The sequence below is a fragment of the Dasypus novemcinctus genome, chromosome 24 (genome assembly GCF_030445035.2).
Source record: "Dasypus novemcinctus isolate mDasNov1 chromosome 24, mDasNov1.1.hap2, whole genome shotgun sequence".
NCBI classification, from domain to species: Eukaryota; Metazoa; Chordata; class Mammalia; order Cingulata; family Dasypodidae; genus Dasypus; species Dasypus novemcinctus.
The window spans coordinates 42,635,398-42,654,848 of record NC_080696.1 but is presented as its reverse complement, the minus strand read 5'-3'; the positions used below and the strand labels follow the sequence as shown (position 1 = coordinate 42,654,848).

The following is a 19,451-nucleotide window of genomic DNA, read 5'->3' as shown; positions in this document are numbered from 1 at the left end:
ACACAACTAGAAATCTAGACAAAATATATAAAGAAACTATTTTTAAGCATTGGACAACAGACAGCACAGGACTATGACCAAAAAAGAAAACACACAAGGTGAGCTCCACATGCATATCAGCTCTCTGCCTGGTTCTCCAACATTGGTGTAGGGAAATAAAGCCTAAATAGAGAACTATAATATGGCTGGGTAAAGGAAGCAGATATCAGAGTCCATGGCTGCTGAAGCAACGAATTTGTAGCACAAGGTGTCAGAAAAGAAGGATGTCTAGAAATCAGCATAGAGCTACTCTTTTAAATCTTTGGCTGGATACTAACTAAATTATATGTATGCAGGCTGAGATTTCATATGGCTGGCAGGGAAGGGAGTAGTTAACTGGCTTGCTGTAAGCTGCATGGAGATTCTGGATGTTTGCATACAGTGCTGGGAGACATTGGAGTTCTGACCAGGGAGATGTTGACCAACTGCTATGAACATCCTAGGCATTCGGCTGAGACATCAAGAGGTCATGGCTTAAGAGTAGGATATTTTAGATATGTCCTATTAAGATCAAAATCAAGCTTTGACAGTATCAAATTGAGTTGCCGGTTAATTAACTATCAGAAGAAAACATTCTTCAAAGAAAAGCAAAAGAATCCAGACTCTCAAAGTATCTACAATGTCTGGCATACAAAAAAAGTTAGTAGACATGAGAAGCAGAAAAAGCGACTCATAACAAGGAGGAAAAACAGTCAAAAGACAAAAAAGACCAGAGATGACAGAGATGTTGAATTAGTACACAAAGAGATATTACAAAGCTTTTCAAAGATTTAGAGAAAAAGATAGATACAATAATGAACACATGGAGAATCTAAACAGAGAAATGGAAATTAAATTAACCAAATAGGAATGTTAGAATAGAAAAATACAGGATCTGGGATGAAAAATGCTCTGGACATTTTTCTAGATACTGCAGAAGTGATCAATGACCTTGAAGACACGGCAAGAGAAACTATCCAAACTGAAGCACAGAAAAAAGTGATCACAGACTCAGTGTCATGCAGCACAATATCAAGTGGTCTACCATACATGTAACTGGACTTCTAGAAGGAGAGCAAACACAGAGATAATGAAATAGAAAAAAAACTTTTTAAAACAATGGTTCCAAATTTCCCAAGATGAACAAAATCAGCTCACAGACCCAATAAGCTCAGTGAATCCCAAGCAGGTTAAACAAGTAAAAAAGCATACTCAAAATTGCTGAGGGAGTAGATGTGGCTCAAACGGTTGACTGCCTGTTCCCACACGGGAGGTCCCAGGTTCCATTCCCAGTGCCTCCTCAAAAAAACAAAAATAAACAACGAGCAAAACAAATGAACATAACCAACTCAGTGGAGCCGATGTGACTCAATGGTTGAGCCCAGGCTGGTTTCCCACATATGAGGTCCCAGGTTCAATCCCCGGTCCCCAGTACCTTTAAAAAAAAAAAGAGAGAAAGAAATTGCTGCAAAGTCAAAGATAATGAAAAAAATCTTTTTTTTTAAAAGAATTTACTGGGAAATGAGAAAAACAACAGAGCTTTGCTGAGAAACGGAGGAGAAGGATAGAAATACACATCAAGATTTGATGCAGGCTCCTCTAGGCAGAGAGAGCCAAGAAAAAAATCTTAAAAGCAGCAGGGGAACACAATAAAGATGACTGCTGGCTTCTCATAAAACAATGCAAACCAGATGACAATGAAAATGAACTCTTAAAATGGCTGGGGGTAGAGGGGAGGGACTGTCAACCTAGAATTCTATATCCAGCAAAATTATTTTTCAAAGATTGAAGATGAAACAAAGACATTTTGAGATAAATGAACAAGAATCTTTCACTTTTAGTGAAGACATGCACTAAAAGATAAAAAAAGTTCCTCAGATGAAAGGGAAAATATAACCAATAGAAACTTGTATCTGCAGAAAGGGATGAAGAATGACAGAAAAGATAAATGTGGAAGACAACTGTTTAAAACAAAAATAATGAGGTATTGTGGGGTTTTAATGTATGTAGATATAAAACATGACAACACCACAAAGAACGGGATGGGGTAAATAAGAAATATACTATCGGAGATTTCTCCCATTATAAAGTAAGTGGTGTAATAGTAATTCAAAATAGACTGATAAATCAAGCGTGAGTATTATAATCTCTAAAACAACCACAAAAAATAAAATCAAGAGGTATAAAAAGCCAATAAAAGACTGAAGAACCCTGATTAACAATCTTGTTAGAATAAATAGCCATTTTTCTAAACAATGAATGAACTGTTTTTTTCTCGCAGAAGTGAAAACAACAAACTCTGAATCTGCTTTACAATGCTCAGAATCCAGTTCATCCTGCCTGTGGGCTGCCTTGGAAGAAGAGTATATGCAGTACTGCACGTGTCTAACATCCCCCACCAGTGTGTTTCAGCCACCTTGGGTTTAAGCTTGTATCCATGCACATGATCTTTGTGAGGCAATCTTCACCTATTTGTTCCACTCCCTTTTGAAAATGGATCCAAAGTATGATGTAATTTCTTTGGAAACGGTTCAGAAGAGCAAAGGGAGAGAGGGAAAGTTCGAGATACATTTTCTTTTTTGTCTTGTGGAGTTAGAGGGACTTATTTTTAAGTGGACTTCGCTGTGAAGCCAAGATACAGTGCATTTACCTAGAATGTTTTGGGAATATGGTAATGGACATTTTATCCTATGGCCTATTGGATGGTTGGGGTAGGGGGACTCACATTTAGAGCATTAAACTGGAGAATAAATGTATATTTAAAAATATGAAGAGGGAGATAATAGTTTGGGGTTCATTCCTACCGTTCCTTGTTGATAAAAGTGTGGAGCCAGTTCCAACAGCCAAGCAGATTCAACAGCAGTCACATCTCTCATATAATACTTGGAGGTTTGTATAACTTCATTGTAGATAACCCTGAAACAATAAAGAATCATGCAGTAATTTTCTATACCTAATACCATGAGTCAGGAACCACAATTAGAGATAAGGTTGTTTCCCCCCCCTTAACCTTTAATAGGTATCTATTCTGTGTGCCAGGCACTACACGAAACAAATGTGTTTATTGTGCTCACACAAGCCTCCTCATCTGGAGGGGTGGGTAACAGTGTGTCCTTTTACAGGTAAGACTCCAGGACATCTCAGTTATCACACAGGACCTTTCTGGATCCTTAGTCTACATTTATAAAACTCTGAACACAGCCTTAATGACTTTACTAGCAAATGCAGAAATAGAGGTAAAAGGCTTGCCTGATTCTGAAAGGGCATGGGAACTGACTTGTAAAAAGTCACAAAGAAATTTCCCAGACTGATAGAAATATACTATTGGAGATTTCTCCCATTATAAAGTAAGTGGTGTAATAGTAATTCAAAATAGACTGATAAATCAAGGATGAGTATTACAATCTCTATTCTATATTTTAGCTGGAGTGTGCTATATGGACATACACAGTTGTCAAAACTAATCTTTCACTATATATATATATAAGTAACATCTCTACTTAAAAAAAAAAAAGTGTGAGGTTGAGAACACAGATAACCAAACAGCCAGAAGATAATCTTAAATCCCCAGATCTCAGGAGTCAATGTGAGGATATCAGCTTCTGAGATATCTGAAGTATTGACTCAGGACTACCCTCACAACTACCAAAACTCCAGCCACACTGCCACTGCCATGGTCACCCCAGCTAAACTGCTATAAAGATGCAGTGAAGGAAGGCACACTTTCTTTGCCACCTGAATGGTATGGATCTCTTTCAGGACTGGCTCCACTTCTGTCTTCCTTTCTTTCCCCTCACAACTCCTTGGGAATGAAGCAAGAAAAAGAACAGCCTTTTTCTTTTAGGTAACACAAATTTAGTCACTCCAAAGTCAGCTCACCCTTCAAGAAGAACCCAGAACTGAGGTTTGGCTTCTCTCTTCAGCCTATCCTGCATACTAATGGCCATCAAGTAACATTCCTGAGACCCAGAACTACCAAGTCACTCTTCAACTTCTACTGGATCTGCACTGGCTACAAGGTAAAGCCTAATTTCTTGGTCTAAGGGACGAGATCACAAACTTTTCCTATCAGAATCACCTAGAGGGCTTGTTAAAATAACTGCTGGGGGAAGCGGCTGTGGCTCAATCAGTTGGGCTCCGTATACCATATAGGAGGACCTGGGTTCGCATCCAGGGGCCTCCTTGTGGAGGCAAGCTGACCCATGCACCATAGAGACCTGAGGGCCCATGCGCCACAGGGAGCTGACAGCCCGGGTGCCATGGAGAGCTGGCACGGCAAAATGACCCAATGAAGGGAGACAAGCAGATACAGAAAAAACATGTAGCGAATGGACACTGAGAAGAGACAGGAAAGAAAGGAACAAGCCACAAAGAGGGGGAATAAATAAATAAATCTTTTTAAAAATTAAAAAAAAAAACAAAAACAGCTGATCACAGCCCTCATTTCTAATTCCAGAGGGCAGGGTGAGCAGGGCAGGCAGGGCCCGAGAATCTGCATTTCCAAAAGTCGCTGATGCTGCTGATGCTACAGGTCTGGGAACTCAAACTTTGAAGACCGCTGGTATAGGGTGCAGAGTATCTTGCAACAGATCTTTTTGCCCTGTTTTATTTTATCTACCACTATTTCTCCTCTCCCTCGCCACAAATGCCTGATCCCTTTCTCCAACAGCTATCTATAATGAAAGACCAGTTGTTTCTAAAATTTCTAATCCATTGCAGATCAACATTTTTGTAAAACACTATATAAACAAGTTATTGGAAAACTGAAATGAAAAAAAAATACTGAAAACACAAACCTAGAAATCCTTTTTCTGTCTGGAAAACTGTTTCCAGATCCAAATCAACATGAAGCTAGGCCTGACTCTTCCTGGTACCTGAAGTGCCAACCATAGCACTTTATACACCCCGTTACCAAAGTCCTTTTCCTCAGGTACTAAAATCTATTTGCATCTGTCTCTACTTCAGGACTATGAACTACCCAAGGGCTGAGACCCTAAGTCATCTCTGCACTGCTGTGCATCCAGTCAGTGGGTGAAAATGAATGCTGAGTGGGTAAGAGTAGATGAGTATCACTGTTTTCTTACGGTAATGTTGAACAGAGCAGAAATTCTACAGACGACGCAATATAACCAAGTCAGGATCACATTCTGAGCACCTATATACTTGGCCCTGTGCCAGGCACTGGGGATCCCTACAGGAACAGGAATTAGCCTTGCCTTTGAAGCAGTCACAAGCCTACAAAGCATCAGGACAGCTTACCAGCGAGGTGGCTTCTCTGCATAGAGAACTGATGCGGGGTGGATGTGCAATTCATGGTCATCACGGATAGTCCTTGACAAATAAAAGAGTTTTGTCCTGAGTACATTTTCAATACTTAAAGCAAGATGTTCCCACAGACATGTTTTTAATATTATCCAAAAATGCATGCAGACTGTAATTCACACCAACAAAACTATCTTCTCCAGTGTCTTTCTGCCCTTTCTTGACCCCTCCCCACCACTACCACCCCAGGAATCAAGAACAAATCATGTGAAAAAGGGAAGAGAAGGAAAGCCATATGTGACATTTAGGAATTAGAGCTAGAAATATAATGCTCTGCCTATATTAATGTTTATCTTCTGTAGGTTCTCTTTTAAAACAGTTTCCCTGAGGAAAGAAATGCATGTGATTACTCCTATAAAATTTTTCTATCAAAGTTAAATAAAAATTAAAAACTATATGGGGAGGAAACAATAGGAAAAAAGAGAAGGCTCGATATTTGACTATCAATTTCTTCAAGATAACATTTCAACTTCTAAGTCAGATTTGATTCTATTTCATCTTTTTAAACAATTTACTGACCACACAAGTATTGGTAAGATTAGATCACAAGAGAACATTCATAGGCCAGGAGGTCTGTGGCCAGACCACAGTTAGAGTGGTTCTGTGGGTGCCAGGGGCCCTGTGCGTGGCACCAGGGCCAAGTTCACCTCCAGCACTCTACTACAGCTCATCCCGCGACCCTGGCTGTCCTACCACATGGTGGTGAGCTCATTAACACTGAATTCTTTCTCAAAGGATCTGAATAGCCCAGATTTTTGTTGAGGACACTGCTGAAATAATTTTTTAGATGCTAGTGGAAATCGCTAATTAATACTCTTGAAGAGAGGTGGGGAGTCAAAATGACAAATTAATGGTACTCACTGGAGAAGATCTCAGGCCTCTCCAGAGGGGTCTCACCTCCAAACTGGAAGAGTTGCCTCAAACATGGACAACTCAATGTTGGGAGGGGGAGTTCATACGATGGGCAACAGAATCATGGTACTGATAGGCTAGAACACTTGGCCTGGAGCAACAAATAGAACATACTAGAGATAAATGTAAAGTGCTATATGTAGGTTCAAACAGTCAATTACTAGGGTACTTTGTTGAGGGGACCTGACTGCCAAAGAGCTCAATTGCAACTCTGGATTCATTAACAGAAGCAACAGTCCTGGACAAGGGATATCATGACCTCAAGATGTCAGGACTATACTATTCTGAGAAGGAATAACTAGTTACAAATTAATATTTGGAAAAAAATGAAAGAGGAGCTGGAGAGGAAGACTTTTAAATGTTTTCTTATTAGAAGAAAGGACAGTTATGATTATACTTTAAATAGTAATATAGTGTAGTTATGAGACGAAAATGAATTAAGGGATAAAGAAACAGACAAAAGTAACAATTCAAAGAACTGGAACAATTTTTAGGCTCTGTTTAGCTTTTACTGTATTCAAATACACTGAGGGGGGCATCAATTATCAGTGGTTTTCTATGCCTAGAAAAGGGAACTGGAAGAAACCATAGATTGTTACAGGAGGCACATGATAGCTGAGAAACACTTGCCAACCTCATAGAACACCAAATGGGACCAAAATGTATTGGGGTAGATGGTGGGGTGTCAGACCTGCAGCTCCCTAACCACATAATAAGCCACCCTATGTCAAAAGTAACCTCTCTAGGAAAGATCATCTTTACTGGTTCCTTCTAGTCACATTACTCTATCACTAGAATTAAAGTACTGACTGCCTCCAGACTTGTAATTGGCATGCTCAAACATGTACTACAAATGGGCTAAATAGCTGAAAACAATTTCCTGAAAAGTTAAAATATTTTGCTTAATGCTATATAGCTAACTTCAACTCAGTTTTGGAAGTAGACATGGTATAACTTAAAAATAATTAATTTCTCTACTATCGCTGCACATCAGCTTTCTGGGAGGTTTGGGTCATTTTTGAAGACTCCTCCTGTAACAGAAGTATCATGTTACCTATAAGTTCCAGTAGAATGAAACCGTGCTGCATTTGCAAAGAATCCCGAAACAATGCATCTCAGAACTGGATCTGGATCACCTACGAAAGTAACAGAGTGCTGGTGAGACCCTGCCTACCCCATGCTGTGTGCACAGGCCTGTGCTGTCTCGCCCAGGAGCCAGTCCTTGTCCTGTCCGCCTTCCCCGGCAGCTGCTTCAAGTCACCTCGCACCATCTCCTGCCAGCCCCTGCCCTAGGGTTCCTGGGGCTGGATGCCTGCAGTGGCACCATTTAAGGAGGTTCCCAACCTCCCACAAATGCTGCTAAAGGAAACAAATTCCAGACTTTCCCTTTACTATAGGCCTCCAAGCCCCGCTCTAGGCCACAGATGACTGGACCAAGGCTGGACACCAGTACCTAAGAGCTGCTCCACAGGCTGGCCAGGGACCTCAGAACTTCTTTATAGGACACGATCTTGTGGGAATGATGTTCCTTCCATAAAGCACGAACCAGGACCCTAACACTACAACATTATTTCTACAGCCATAAGCTAAAGTATGTAATTCTTCAAAATTTTCAAATGTTCAATTTTAATCGGTGTCTATAGTGCTACAGTAATTGCCATGAATAAAGGATAATGTCATTTTTATGGCTCATAACATACCATATTTCATCAATTCTAACACTCGCCCTTCTTTTTACACTTTAACTCACTGAAATCAGGGTAACATTTTACAATTATAATTGGCAGCATTTTTTCTTTCTTAATAGTACATAAAATAACTGTTGTATCTTACAAATGATGGTATCATAGGTCCAATGAAATACAGTTATATTCATATTTAAATGACTTCCCGAAAGCTGGAACAACTTACAAAGTCATCAACAATGTATAAGAATATCATTTTCTTTTTCTTTTTTTCTCCTTTAAATTATTTTTTTGAAGATACATAGATTACAAAAAATGTTACATTAAAAAATGAAAGAGGTTCCCACATACCCACACCCCAGCCACTCCCACTCCTCTTACATCAACAACTTCTTTCATCTTTGTGGCACATTTACTGCATTTGGTGACTACATTTTGGAGCACTGCTGCACCACATGGATAATAGTTTACGTTGTAGTTTACACTCTCCCCCCAGTACATTCAGTGGGTTATGGCAGGATATATACTGTCCAGCACCTATCCCTCTGCAGTATCATTTACGACAACTCCAAGCCCTGAAAATGCCCCTACATCACATCTCTTCTTCCCTCTCCCTGCCCTCAGCAACTACCATGGCCACTTCCTCCACATCCGTGTTACAGTTTCTTCTGTTACTAGTCACAATAGTTCTATAGTAGAATACCAGGATTCCACTCTAATCCATATTTTATAAGAAAATTGTTTTCAATAGACTGTACTATTGCCAGAAATATGGCAAAGCATTTTTTTTTACATTTATTTAATTACTATCTGTAGTTCTTTTGTGAATTTTCTATTCCAGTCTTCTGCCCTTTTATCAACTTGGAAGCTCATTTTTTCCACATAGGTAAAATGAAAGCACTCTGTAAAAAAGTTTCTAATTTTTTCTCATGTCTACTGAAAGTATGTTGTACTATTTATGCATTTTTTAACATTTAGAAGTCAGAAAATTGCATGTAATTTATTTAGTGTCCATGATTTCCTCTATTGTTCCTTAGCACAGAACTAATATATCTCAAAGTCTTTTTCAGTCCCATGCCTTCTAAAAAAGGAGGTATTGGGGATTGAACCCAATACATGGGAAGCAGGCGCTCAACCACTGAGCTACATCCACTCCCAATGAGAGCTGATTCTTTTTTTTTCATTTGTTTGTTTTTAGGAGGTACTAGCAATTGAACCCAGGACCTCATACATGGGAAACAGGTGCTCAACCACTTGAGCTACAAATGCTCCCCTAGAACATACACTCTTAAGAGAAGTAATATCACTTCCAAAGGAGGTGGAAAAAAAACTTAACATATTACAATAGTTTGTCTCAACTCTATCCAACAAAACTTGTTCCCTAGTATTTCATTTTTTTTTCTCATTAGGGAGAATTTAAATTTAAGGTAATTTTTCTCCTTGGGGGAGAAGGGACAATAATGAAAAACAGGTTGAGAAACCCTGAGGCAGAAATATGACCGTCATCTCCCTGCTGCATGACAGGTGCTGGAAGACAAGCCTCAACCAGTTTCTCCCCTGGTAGCCGCCCTTCGCCCTTCGAAAGCTTCCTGTTTCTATCAAAGACACCAGCATTGCTCAATCACCCAGGTTTGAAAACTTGGAATTATTTTCAACTCCTCTGTCTTGTGAGCTCATGCATTCACCAAGTATTCTGAGCATCCGTTATGCTCCTCACTCCAAGCATTTGTCTCTACAGTCCTTCCTACCCAGCAGGCCCTTGGCCTATTATTGTCTACTCTGGTCCTCCATGGCACCACTTGATTCTACAAGCCATCACCAGCCCCCATGGAGTCTTTGTTCCCTGAATTCCTATTATATTTGCCATTGTTGTCTTCCACAATTACTGAAGTGTCTACTCCTTTTAACTGCGAAAAGAATTGATAATCTTACAGTCATTTGTCAGTATGGATTTCTCCCTTCACTATACTGTGAGATCCCTGATAGTAAGAACCCATGTTTTCATTTTTTTTAAAGAGGTTTACAGAAAAGTCATGTGTAAGATACAGAGTTCCCATATCCCACACTATTACAAATGCCTGGCATTAATGTGGTACACTTGTCACAATTCAAGAAAGAACACTTTTATAATTGTACTATTTTTTAAATCTCTTGCTCTTAAAGGCAAATTAAGGCTGTGCCTCCACCATGAACTTACTTCTGTGACATAAGCAACTTTCTTTTTGTCTCTCACCCTCATTTTCCTCACCTATGAAACTGGATAACAGCAGCACCTATTTTAGAGAGGTGCTGTCCACATTAGATGAAGTTAATATATAAGAGCACTTAGAAAAACATCTGGCTTATTATAAGCACTTAAGAAATGTCAGCAGGTACTACCGGTGTTGAGAGAGTGGCGGAGTACCTGGCACATAGTAGGTATTCAAAACGATTGCTGAAAGAGTAGGCAGATGTGTCACTTCCTCAAAAGATTGGGCTTCTGAGCCAGAGTTGGCTCTGCTGATTGCCAGCTCCCTAGGACTTTATGACTCATCCATAAAATAAGGATAACATTACCTGTACCTCCCAGAATGGGAGATTAAGTGAGAATATTTATATATTAATAGAATGTCTGCCACAGTGTAACCTCATGTGTCCCTAATTAATGGCGATCACTGTTACTTCTAGAGGTCAGATGCTAGTCTCACCCTCACATGACCTCACTAGGTAGAACACACATAGGAAAATTAATTACATAATGTGCAATGAGGTCAATGTTACAATTCTTAAGTGTTACTGGAGCCTATCAAATTTTTTTTTAAAGAATAGTCCTCATATAAAAATGGGCCTCCTGGGAAAAAAAAATAGGCTTTGATATAAAAGTGTTTCCTTGAGAGGAGGCCATTCAAAATGTGAAACCAAGGTGAGGGCCAGAGCATACTGTGCTGCCTCCATCCAGCATGAGAACTTTAAGAATACAACTGAACATACAAAGAAAGGGAAGTTTTACTGGTTACTGCAGTTTATTCTTACCTTCACTAGATTTCTTCGGCACTTGAAACTTGACAAGAAGCTTTTTCAATTGTTCTCTCACTGTTGCAGCTCGAACAAGACCCTTGTAATTCAGAAAATGCTGCTGACACCACTGAGAGTTCTTATTATGCTACAGAACAGCCCGGACAGAGGGAGAGTTAGAAAATCACAGAAATGTTCTCAACTAAGGCATTATTATGAGGACAATTATTCTCTCTTCCTCCATCTGCTTTTCAATGGGACAAGATCGTCATATTATAAGTAGCCCCTTTTTGACCCATCTCTTAAAACAAGCGCTTAACAAGCACATCACCATCTGACTGGCTCTGAGATCTCAGTCGATGCTAAAAGGTAAGTGAGAATGTAATGACTAGCAAATTTGTCTTCATATCTTACCTACACGAGATGTGACCTGTTAGAGGGAACCATTAACTTTTTCTTTGTAAATCAACTTTTCTTCTCTGGGCTTTAATCAATCACTTTACTTTATTAGACTATTGGCAAGTAATGACACATGTCAATTTAGAAACAATTTTTTATTACTATTATTTATCTCCAGAGTATGCTCATATTTTTCTTCATTCTCTAGTGTCACCATTATGTCTTGGAAAATTATTGCTGAAGGAGTGTACTTCTGAAATTATACTTTGCACCACAGGAAAAAGTTTTATAAGAATATGTAATTCACAGAGATATTCCAAGAAGGCAACAATTCAGTAATGCCATGTAGTCCTGCTCCCACATTCTAATGGTAATGGAAGCTTCAGATTGTAGATGGCACATGGCACACCTCACTGTACAAATGAATTTTACTGATTTAATCCTTAAGTCTCAATAGAAATTTTTTTTCTGAACACGGTTCATTAACTGAACAATCTTCCCCTGGTAAATAAAACTTTAACATTTCTTCTCTTCTAAAAAGGTATTTAAGAAATGAATACAAGATACCAAAAACTTGAAATATCTTACTTTCCCCTTCATACTCTTTCCTTTCATTAAAGGTTTTTCTCTTCTTCCTTTTCAATCTCAGATTTCTCTTTTTAGCAATTTCTAGTGGGAACTTTGAGCTGTATTCTTTGCTTTTAGTTTTGTAGCCTATTAAGAACAATAAAAAATTAATTACCTATGGCTACACATGGTTGGACAGGTGACTATACATGGCCTATCGTCTAGTGGTCTTACACACAGTCTAGTAGGTGAGGTCTCAAACTCATATGGGTAAACTTTGAAGGTTCAAAGACTAGAACTGTCAGCCTCATTTATTTGGCAGGAAATAAACAGAACTTTCTATTCAAATGTTGCCTTTCTGTCTAACAACACTGGATGGAATGCAAGACAGAAGCTAGAGTGTGCTATGGGAAACCTGCAGTTAACATGCTGCTAGCAGGCCACAGCTCCAGGCAAGGAAAAGCTATAAACAGTTGCTACATTCTTCCAGGAAATACTGCGCCAGCAGCGCAGGGAGGAGGTCCAACCCATAAATCAGAATATAAGTAATGAAATAAATCTAAGAGGAAAATGACAGCATCTCTAGGCCATTCCTTTATGAACTGAACTAGGATCCTAGAACCACAGGTGTGCAGGTACATGGACGGGACCCCGAGATTTAGCTGTCTTACTTTGATAAACGCTTCAAACACATTGAGCATAGTGAGGTGATCGCCCTCCTCCACAGCAAATTTCCGGTGCACTCGTATCTGGAAAAAATAAACCAATCTTCAGAAGATGACTCCCATGGGGCCTCTTGTAGCAGGTGGGCACATTGCGTGACAAGTAGTGGATGGGTTGTGGAGTCAAAAAGACCTATTTCACCCCATTCTAGCTCTGTGATTTCCTGAAAGATCTCAGACTGGTTACTTAACCTTTCTCAGTCTCAGTTTCCTAATCTATAAATTCAGGAAGTTAAACTTTCAAGATTGCTACAGGATTAAGATAATTTATTACAAAGTACCTGACACAGATATTAGATAAATATTAGTGTCCTTGTCTCTTTACTTCTCTGGCCAGCTGATATCATCTCTTTCAGAAGAACTCCTCCCAGCCCCCTAGAATGTAAGCTTCAGGAGAGCAGGCCTGTCTGATACATTGTAGGACCTCAATATTCCTAGGTTGCCAATAACTACACAATCCTTTCAGACACTATCCCTGGTTTTCTTTCTGTAAGATCCTGGGCAATTTTGGCCAAAAAGTGGAAGCAACCCAAGTGACCATCAATAGATGAATGAATAAACAAAATGCTGTCTATACATACAACAGAATATTATTCGGCCATAAAAAGGAATGATGTGCTAGTCCACACTACAACATAGATGAACCTTGAAGACATCATGTTGGATGAAGTAAACTAGTCACAAAAGGATATATTTTGTATGATTTCTCTTACATGAAATATTTGTAAGTAAATTAGAGACAGAAAACAGGACAGTGGTTACCAGGAGCTGGGAAAAGGGAATTGGGCACTGTTGCTTAACATATGAGTTTTTGTTTGGGATAATGAAAATGTCCTGGAAATAAATAGTGGTGTAAGTTACACAACAGTGTCAATATACTTAAATGTCAGAGAATTGTACACAAATAGATCAATTTGTACACAAATTAAAAAATCCTGGGCAATACCATCTGCTCCCATGGGTTCAAAGAGTAGTAAACATACTATATATATACACACACACACACAAGCAAACAAATATATTAACTTCTAAATTATTTCCCTGCACCAAATAATCAATTTTCCTTCCTTCCTCTGTTCCTTCTATCCATTGATTTACAGATATTTACTGAGTACTTACTATAGACCAGGCACTCTTCTGGGCATCTAGGGATATAATAGTGAATAAAACATTGTGGCAGACAGACAACAAACCAGATAAAAAATATATATATATGGTATATTAGGTGGTCATTAGTTCTAGAGGAGGAAAAAAAAGCAGGGAATGGGGGGTAGGGAGCGGTATGTTGCAATTTGAGATAGAGTGGCCAGCATGTCACAGTTCTCTCTTCTTTAAAATGAGTTTCCCATCTTTAAAATGCCTTCAGGTAGGGTTTTTTTTTAAAAGAAAGAAAACAGACATAATCACCTGGGCATGGAGACAGGAACACTTTGTAATGTATAGCTACACAATTGTCTGGGTAAATAACAATGATTCATAAGAAAGTTTCTCTCTTCCCTACTACACATGCAGGTCTAGACCCTCAGTGGGCAAGGCTGTCACTTCTGACTCTTCAAATATGAACCAACTTTGCACTCATCTGCAACCCACCTGTCAGTATACCAGGCTACTTACTCTTCAATATCTTAACTTTTTTCTTCCCAGTCTTTCCACTGCTCACTCTTTTTAGTCATCGCTGATGCCTGGGCCTTCAGCAGGGTCTTGTCATCACCTTGGCTCAGACTGCCCCACCTCCCACACCACCACAGTACAGCGCTGTGCCCAGCATTGGCCTGCTGTGCTCACATGCTCTACTCCTTGCGTCACTATTGTACCCATCAGGGTTTCTAACAGAGCAGCCTGAAGGGCAATTTCCCTTAAGAAATTGACTAGAAGTCAGTAGTGCAGTGGTTAAGATTTGGGGATCTGGACTGTGAAAGCCAACGCTGCCAATCCTGGGGATAGAGTTACTTACCCATCTTGTGCTTCCTTCTCCAAAGATGATTATAACCAGATTTAGCCTCCAGGTTTATTATGGTGAGGGTAAAATGAAATGATGCAAATAAAATGCTTGGCACAATGTCAGGCACAAGGTAAACACTCAGAATGTAAGCTGGTATCATTTACACAGCTGTCTTCAGCAGTTCCTTGGTACAGTTTTAACAAGGAAAGCCCAAAGTGAAAGGGACAAACGAATAGCTGGTGGAGAAGGGTAGACTTACTGCCTGAGACTTCTGGTTTGGGGGAATCACAAAGATATTCTGGATCTGCATCATGGCTGCAATGCTTAGAATTTCCTGAGAACAGCCAAAATTTCCTATAAAACAAAGGGCATTTTTCACTTCAAATATATAATGTATCAGTGAGGAGTGAAAGACATCTTCCAAAATTTTTCTTGTGCCATTCTATAAACTAAGATCATATATTGACCCTTTTTTTTGAGTTTATATAAACACTCCATGCTGCCTTTATGGAATATCCTATTTGTGGCTCATATGAATCAAAGCCTCGAAGGACCTTAGAGCTGTAATTCCACGCTGTAGAGGTAACACTGAGGGACTCTAGCTAGAAGCCCAGATGGAGTCCAGACATCTCACTATGTAGGGCAGGGCAGCACCATACTGCTCCTCACTGTCCTTTGTGGAGATTTAGAATCAAGGCAGTAAGCTGAGAGAGAAAGGAGGGCAGTAAACTTGCAGCTTTTATCCCCTCTGCTGCATTTCTGCTCCTGGACCCCTCCGTGAAGTGGCCTCCCTCTCACAGAGCACACCTTGCCTGGAGGGTCCCGTGAGGCATCCATAACTAGACCAGGGAAGCACTGTGTGGGCTGTGAACAGAGTCTACAGCCATCAGCACGCCTGGGCCTTAGAAAGCTAGAGCAAATCACATTGCCCACCCTGATGCCCCACAGCTTTCTGCCTCCTAAATGATAGATGCCACACATAGAATCCTGTTTCTCAGTGTAAGGCTAATGGCATCTGGTTGTTCCAAAACACAATTAGGACTAACTTTCATTGTGCTTGGTCTGAAATGCCAGCTGATGTAAAAGTTAGACAAAAGCCACACACAAAAAAAATAAAAAGAATATTACCTACCAGGGAGAGAATAAAACTATACTCACTAGATAATTTTGACCTCTAAATATGAGATGTCAAGTTATATGCTCATATCCCTTAATTCAAATCCTCACAAGTCTGAAGGTGTCAGTGCTGTGCCCATAGGAAACAAGCAAAAATGTCTGCTGAATTAATGGTGACTGACATTGAATCACAAGTGAGCAACACTCTTCAAGACAGGCAGCTTTAGATGTTCACTCCTTCGCTCCTCTAAACATATTGTGCCCTCTTCCCCGGGGTGCACAAAATTCAGGGAAACGCCTCCTCTCACAATAAAATAAAATCTATGACAGTTGTCAGTCTACACTCACCTGATTCAAGCAGCATTTTTGCAAACATGGGATTCAAAGGAAATTCTGCTATTCTCATGCCAAGCGGTTCAGTTAGGTGACAATCTTTGTCCAGACCTGTCATAAGACAAAAGAATCAGAAGCATGAACAACTGTGTTGGAAGAAGATGTACAGTTGTTGAGCAAACAGAAGATAAATGCTAAAATATGTATCCAGACAATGATCCATGCAGTCCCAAACTCAATTTGACCCTAGAGTACCCACCTCTGCTAAGTTCCTAAAACTCAATTTTAAAAAAAAGAGACTTCTATTGACTTCAAGGACTCAATTTTAAGGAAATGGCCATGCAGCCTCCTCTTGTTCCTATTCTCCTCAAGCCACAGTAGCCTCACTTCTGTTGCCCCTATTCCACAGAGAAAGCTCTTTTCAAGGGCACAACAAAATAGCACCAAAAACAAAGGGTATTTTCCTCACAGCCTCCAAGAGCATTTGGGCAGCCTCTTTTAAGCACCTTCTCCAGCTTCCATGACCCCACTTCTCTTGGTTTTCTGCCATCTCTCTTGCTACTCGCTCTCAGACATCTTCCAGATCTTTTTTCACATCTAGGATGGTGTCCCCTGCCCTCTGCTCATCTCACACCATGTGTACAATCACAAGGTCAATGACTCTAGACCCAAACACTAGCCCAGATCTCTCTTTAGTGCCAGCACCAGACCTGTTATTCAACTGCCTCCTAGACAGTTTACTGAACTGGGCAGCTTGCTTCACATTTCAAATGTGAGTATCCCTAATTCCCCTCCTTCCCTCTCTGCCTCATTAACACTCGCCAATATCCAGGTATCCAAGAGTCCCAACACATTTTTAATCAGTAAAACAGAAAACAAGTATTACAGAGAACAGAGTCAGAGAAAAGGTCATTTGCCTTCTGCTCCCATATGACCACCAGCTTGAAACTAGATTAACTTGAGTGTTTCCCTCTATGTTTTCCAGCTTATACAGGGTAATGAAGAAACAGAAAATATTTTAAATTTCACTCTATTTAATTGGCGAAAAATCAATTCAAATAAAAAACCCCATGCAGCCAACATTCTCTCATCCTCATTACAGATGAATCTTTGTTTCCAAGTTCCTGTTACACACTTGAGAAAAGGGGATGGAAGGCTACTGCAACATACACACTCTGGAATGACCTTAGGTAAGCCCCAGCTGAGGCCTTTTAAAATCACTTTAATCTGTTGAATCTTTTAAATCTGTTTTTTCTGACCAGTTACTCTTAAAATGGAGCAGGAGTTCTTAACCAAGGATCAGGAGCTTGAATTGAAATTGAAAAAAAAACATTATTCTTGTGGTGTGGGTGCGATATATTTATTAAATAATACCCAGTATAGTATGGACTTACTAAGGGGTCCGTGATTTTCACCTGACTGGCAAAGGGGTCCATGGAACAAAAAAAGGTTAAAAACCCTTGAAGTAGAGGATCAGCTCTTAAATATTTCAAAAATTCCTATATGAAAATCAAAATACTAGAAGCCCACCTCTCCCCTCAAAAAGAACACCCAATAAACTGCAAAGAATTAAGAAATAAAAGAAATGCATGGATTAAAGCCTAGTTCCAATGCTAAAGTAACTAACAATATTCATGTACCATTCCAGCATAGTGACTTCATGTGCATCATCTCAATTAATTCTTAAACAGCAATGGGAAGTGGACATTATTATTCCCATCTTACATAAAAGTTAGCATGGACCTTGGAGCAGATTTCCTAACTACAGTCTAGGCACCAAATGAAAAAAAAAGTTCCTATTTCCAATTTGAACAAAGGGCAATCTGGTACTCTGGGACAATTTGAAAAGATAAAGTATAGCCGGAAAAACTTCAGTATTGTTTTGGCTGCAGAAATGAATTTGTAAAAACTTAAAAATAAAGAAATTAATTTGGTAGTCTCTAAGCCTTTAATTGTCCTTCAGGCCCTCAAAAGGTAAATTTAGAAATCATACCGGTATAATAAAATCATGCTTAAGAGCATGGCAAATATTTGAAAGGAAAATGATCAGTTTTTTCCCACATCATATTGACACTCAAAAACAATGGTACAAATTCAACTCAATGAGGAAAGAATAGTGTAACAACAAACAGTGCTAGGTCAACAGGAAATCCACATGCAAAAGAATGAAGATGGACCCCTACCTTCACATCATACAAAAAATTGACTCAAAATCATGTACCTAAATGTAATAGCTAAAACTAGAAAACTCTTCCAAGAAAACCTAGGTCTTAATGACCCTGAGTTAAGTGTGGTTCCTTAGATACAATCCAAAAGCACAAGCAACAAAAGAAAAATAGATCTGTTTTGATAAAGTCCAATTTAAAATCACTACAATATCAAGAAAGTGAAAAGTCAACCCACAAAACAAGAGAAAGTATTTGCAAATCACGTATCTGATAAGAAACTTGAATACACAATATGTAAGGAACCCCTGCAACTTAATAATAAAGAGAAATAATTCAAGTGAAAATGGGTAAAAGATTTTAAAAAGACCTTTCTCCAAAGAAGATATATAAATAGCCAATAAGTGTATGAAAAGATTGCTCAACATCAGTAGTCAGAGAAATGCAAATCAAAACCACAAGAGGGAAGCGGATTTGGCTCAACTGATAGAGCATCCGCCTACCACATGGGAGGTCCAGGGTTCAAAGCCAGGGCCTCCTGGCCCACATAGTGAGCTGGCCCATGCACAGTGCTGATGCGTGCAAGGAGTGCTGTGCCATGCAGGGGCGTCCTGCGCATAAGGGAGCCCCACACGCAAGGAGTGCACCCCTAAAGGAGAGCCGCCAGAGGGCTGACGTAGCAAGATGACGCAACAAAAAGAGACAAAGAGGGAAGCTGATTTGGCTCAATGGGTAGAGCGTCCGCCTACCACATGGGAGGTCCACGGTTCAAACCCAGGGCCTCCTTGACCTGTGTGGAGCTGGCCCACGCGCAGTGCTGATGCGCGCAAGGAGTGCCATGCCACTCAGGGGTGTCCCCCGCGAAGGGGAGCCCCATGCGCAAGGAGTGCGCCCTGTAAGGAGAGCCACCCAGGGCGAAAGAAAAGTTCAGACTGCCCAGGAGTGGCGCCGCACACACGGGGAGCTGACGCAGCAAGATGACTCAACAAAAAGAGACACAGATTCCTGGTGCTGCTGACAAGAATAGAAGCAGACACAGAAGAACACATAGAATGGACAGAAAGAACAGACAGCTGGGGTGGGGGGAGGGGAGAGAAATAAATAAATATATCTTTAAAAAAAAAAGGGAGAGAAAGAATTCCAGTGCCACTGACAAGAATACAATCAGACACAGAAGAACACACACAATGAATGGACAGAGAGAGCAGACAATGGGGGTGGGGACGGAGATAAATAAATAAAAAATAAATCTTTAAAAAAAAAAACCCCACAAGAT

The 19,451-nt window shown here is 39.9% G+C and overlaps 1 protein-coding gene across 5 annotated transcripts in view; it reads right to left on the bottom strand.

Annotated features, from left to right (window-relative positions):
* The window catches only part of DHX35 (DEAH-box helicase 35), a 75,981-nt gene that overhangs the window by 4,189 nt on the left and 52,341 nt on the right, over positions 1-19,451 (bottom strand). For 4 of the 5 annotated variants that reach the window (XR_009183223.2, XM_004482270.3, XM_058287087.1 and 1 more), the window contains 7 exons: positions 16,026-16,121; positions 14,821-14,915; positions 12,569-12,646; positions 10,950-11,079; positions 7,307-7,388; positions 5,278-5,349; positions 2,823-2,934 (listed from right to left, as the gene is read on the bottom strand). Coding sequence is in view for 3 of the 5 variants with exons in the window: in XM_004482270.3 (XP_004482327.2) it covers positions 2,823-2,934; positions 5,278-5,349; positions 7,307-7,388; positions 10,950-11,079; positions 12,569-12,646; positions 14,821-14,915; positions 16,026-16,121 (665 nt within the window). In the remaining 2 variants the exon portion in view is untranslated. Of the gene's footprint in view, positions 1-2,822; positions 2,935-5,277; positions 5,350-6,201; positions 6,344-7,306; positions 7,389-10,949; positions 11,080-12,568; positions 12,647-14,820; positions 14,916-16,025; positions 16,122-19,451 lie in introns of all 5 variants that reach the window. The other variant, XR_011647331.1, reaches the window with a different exon arrangement.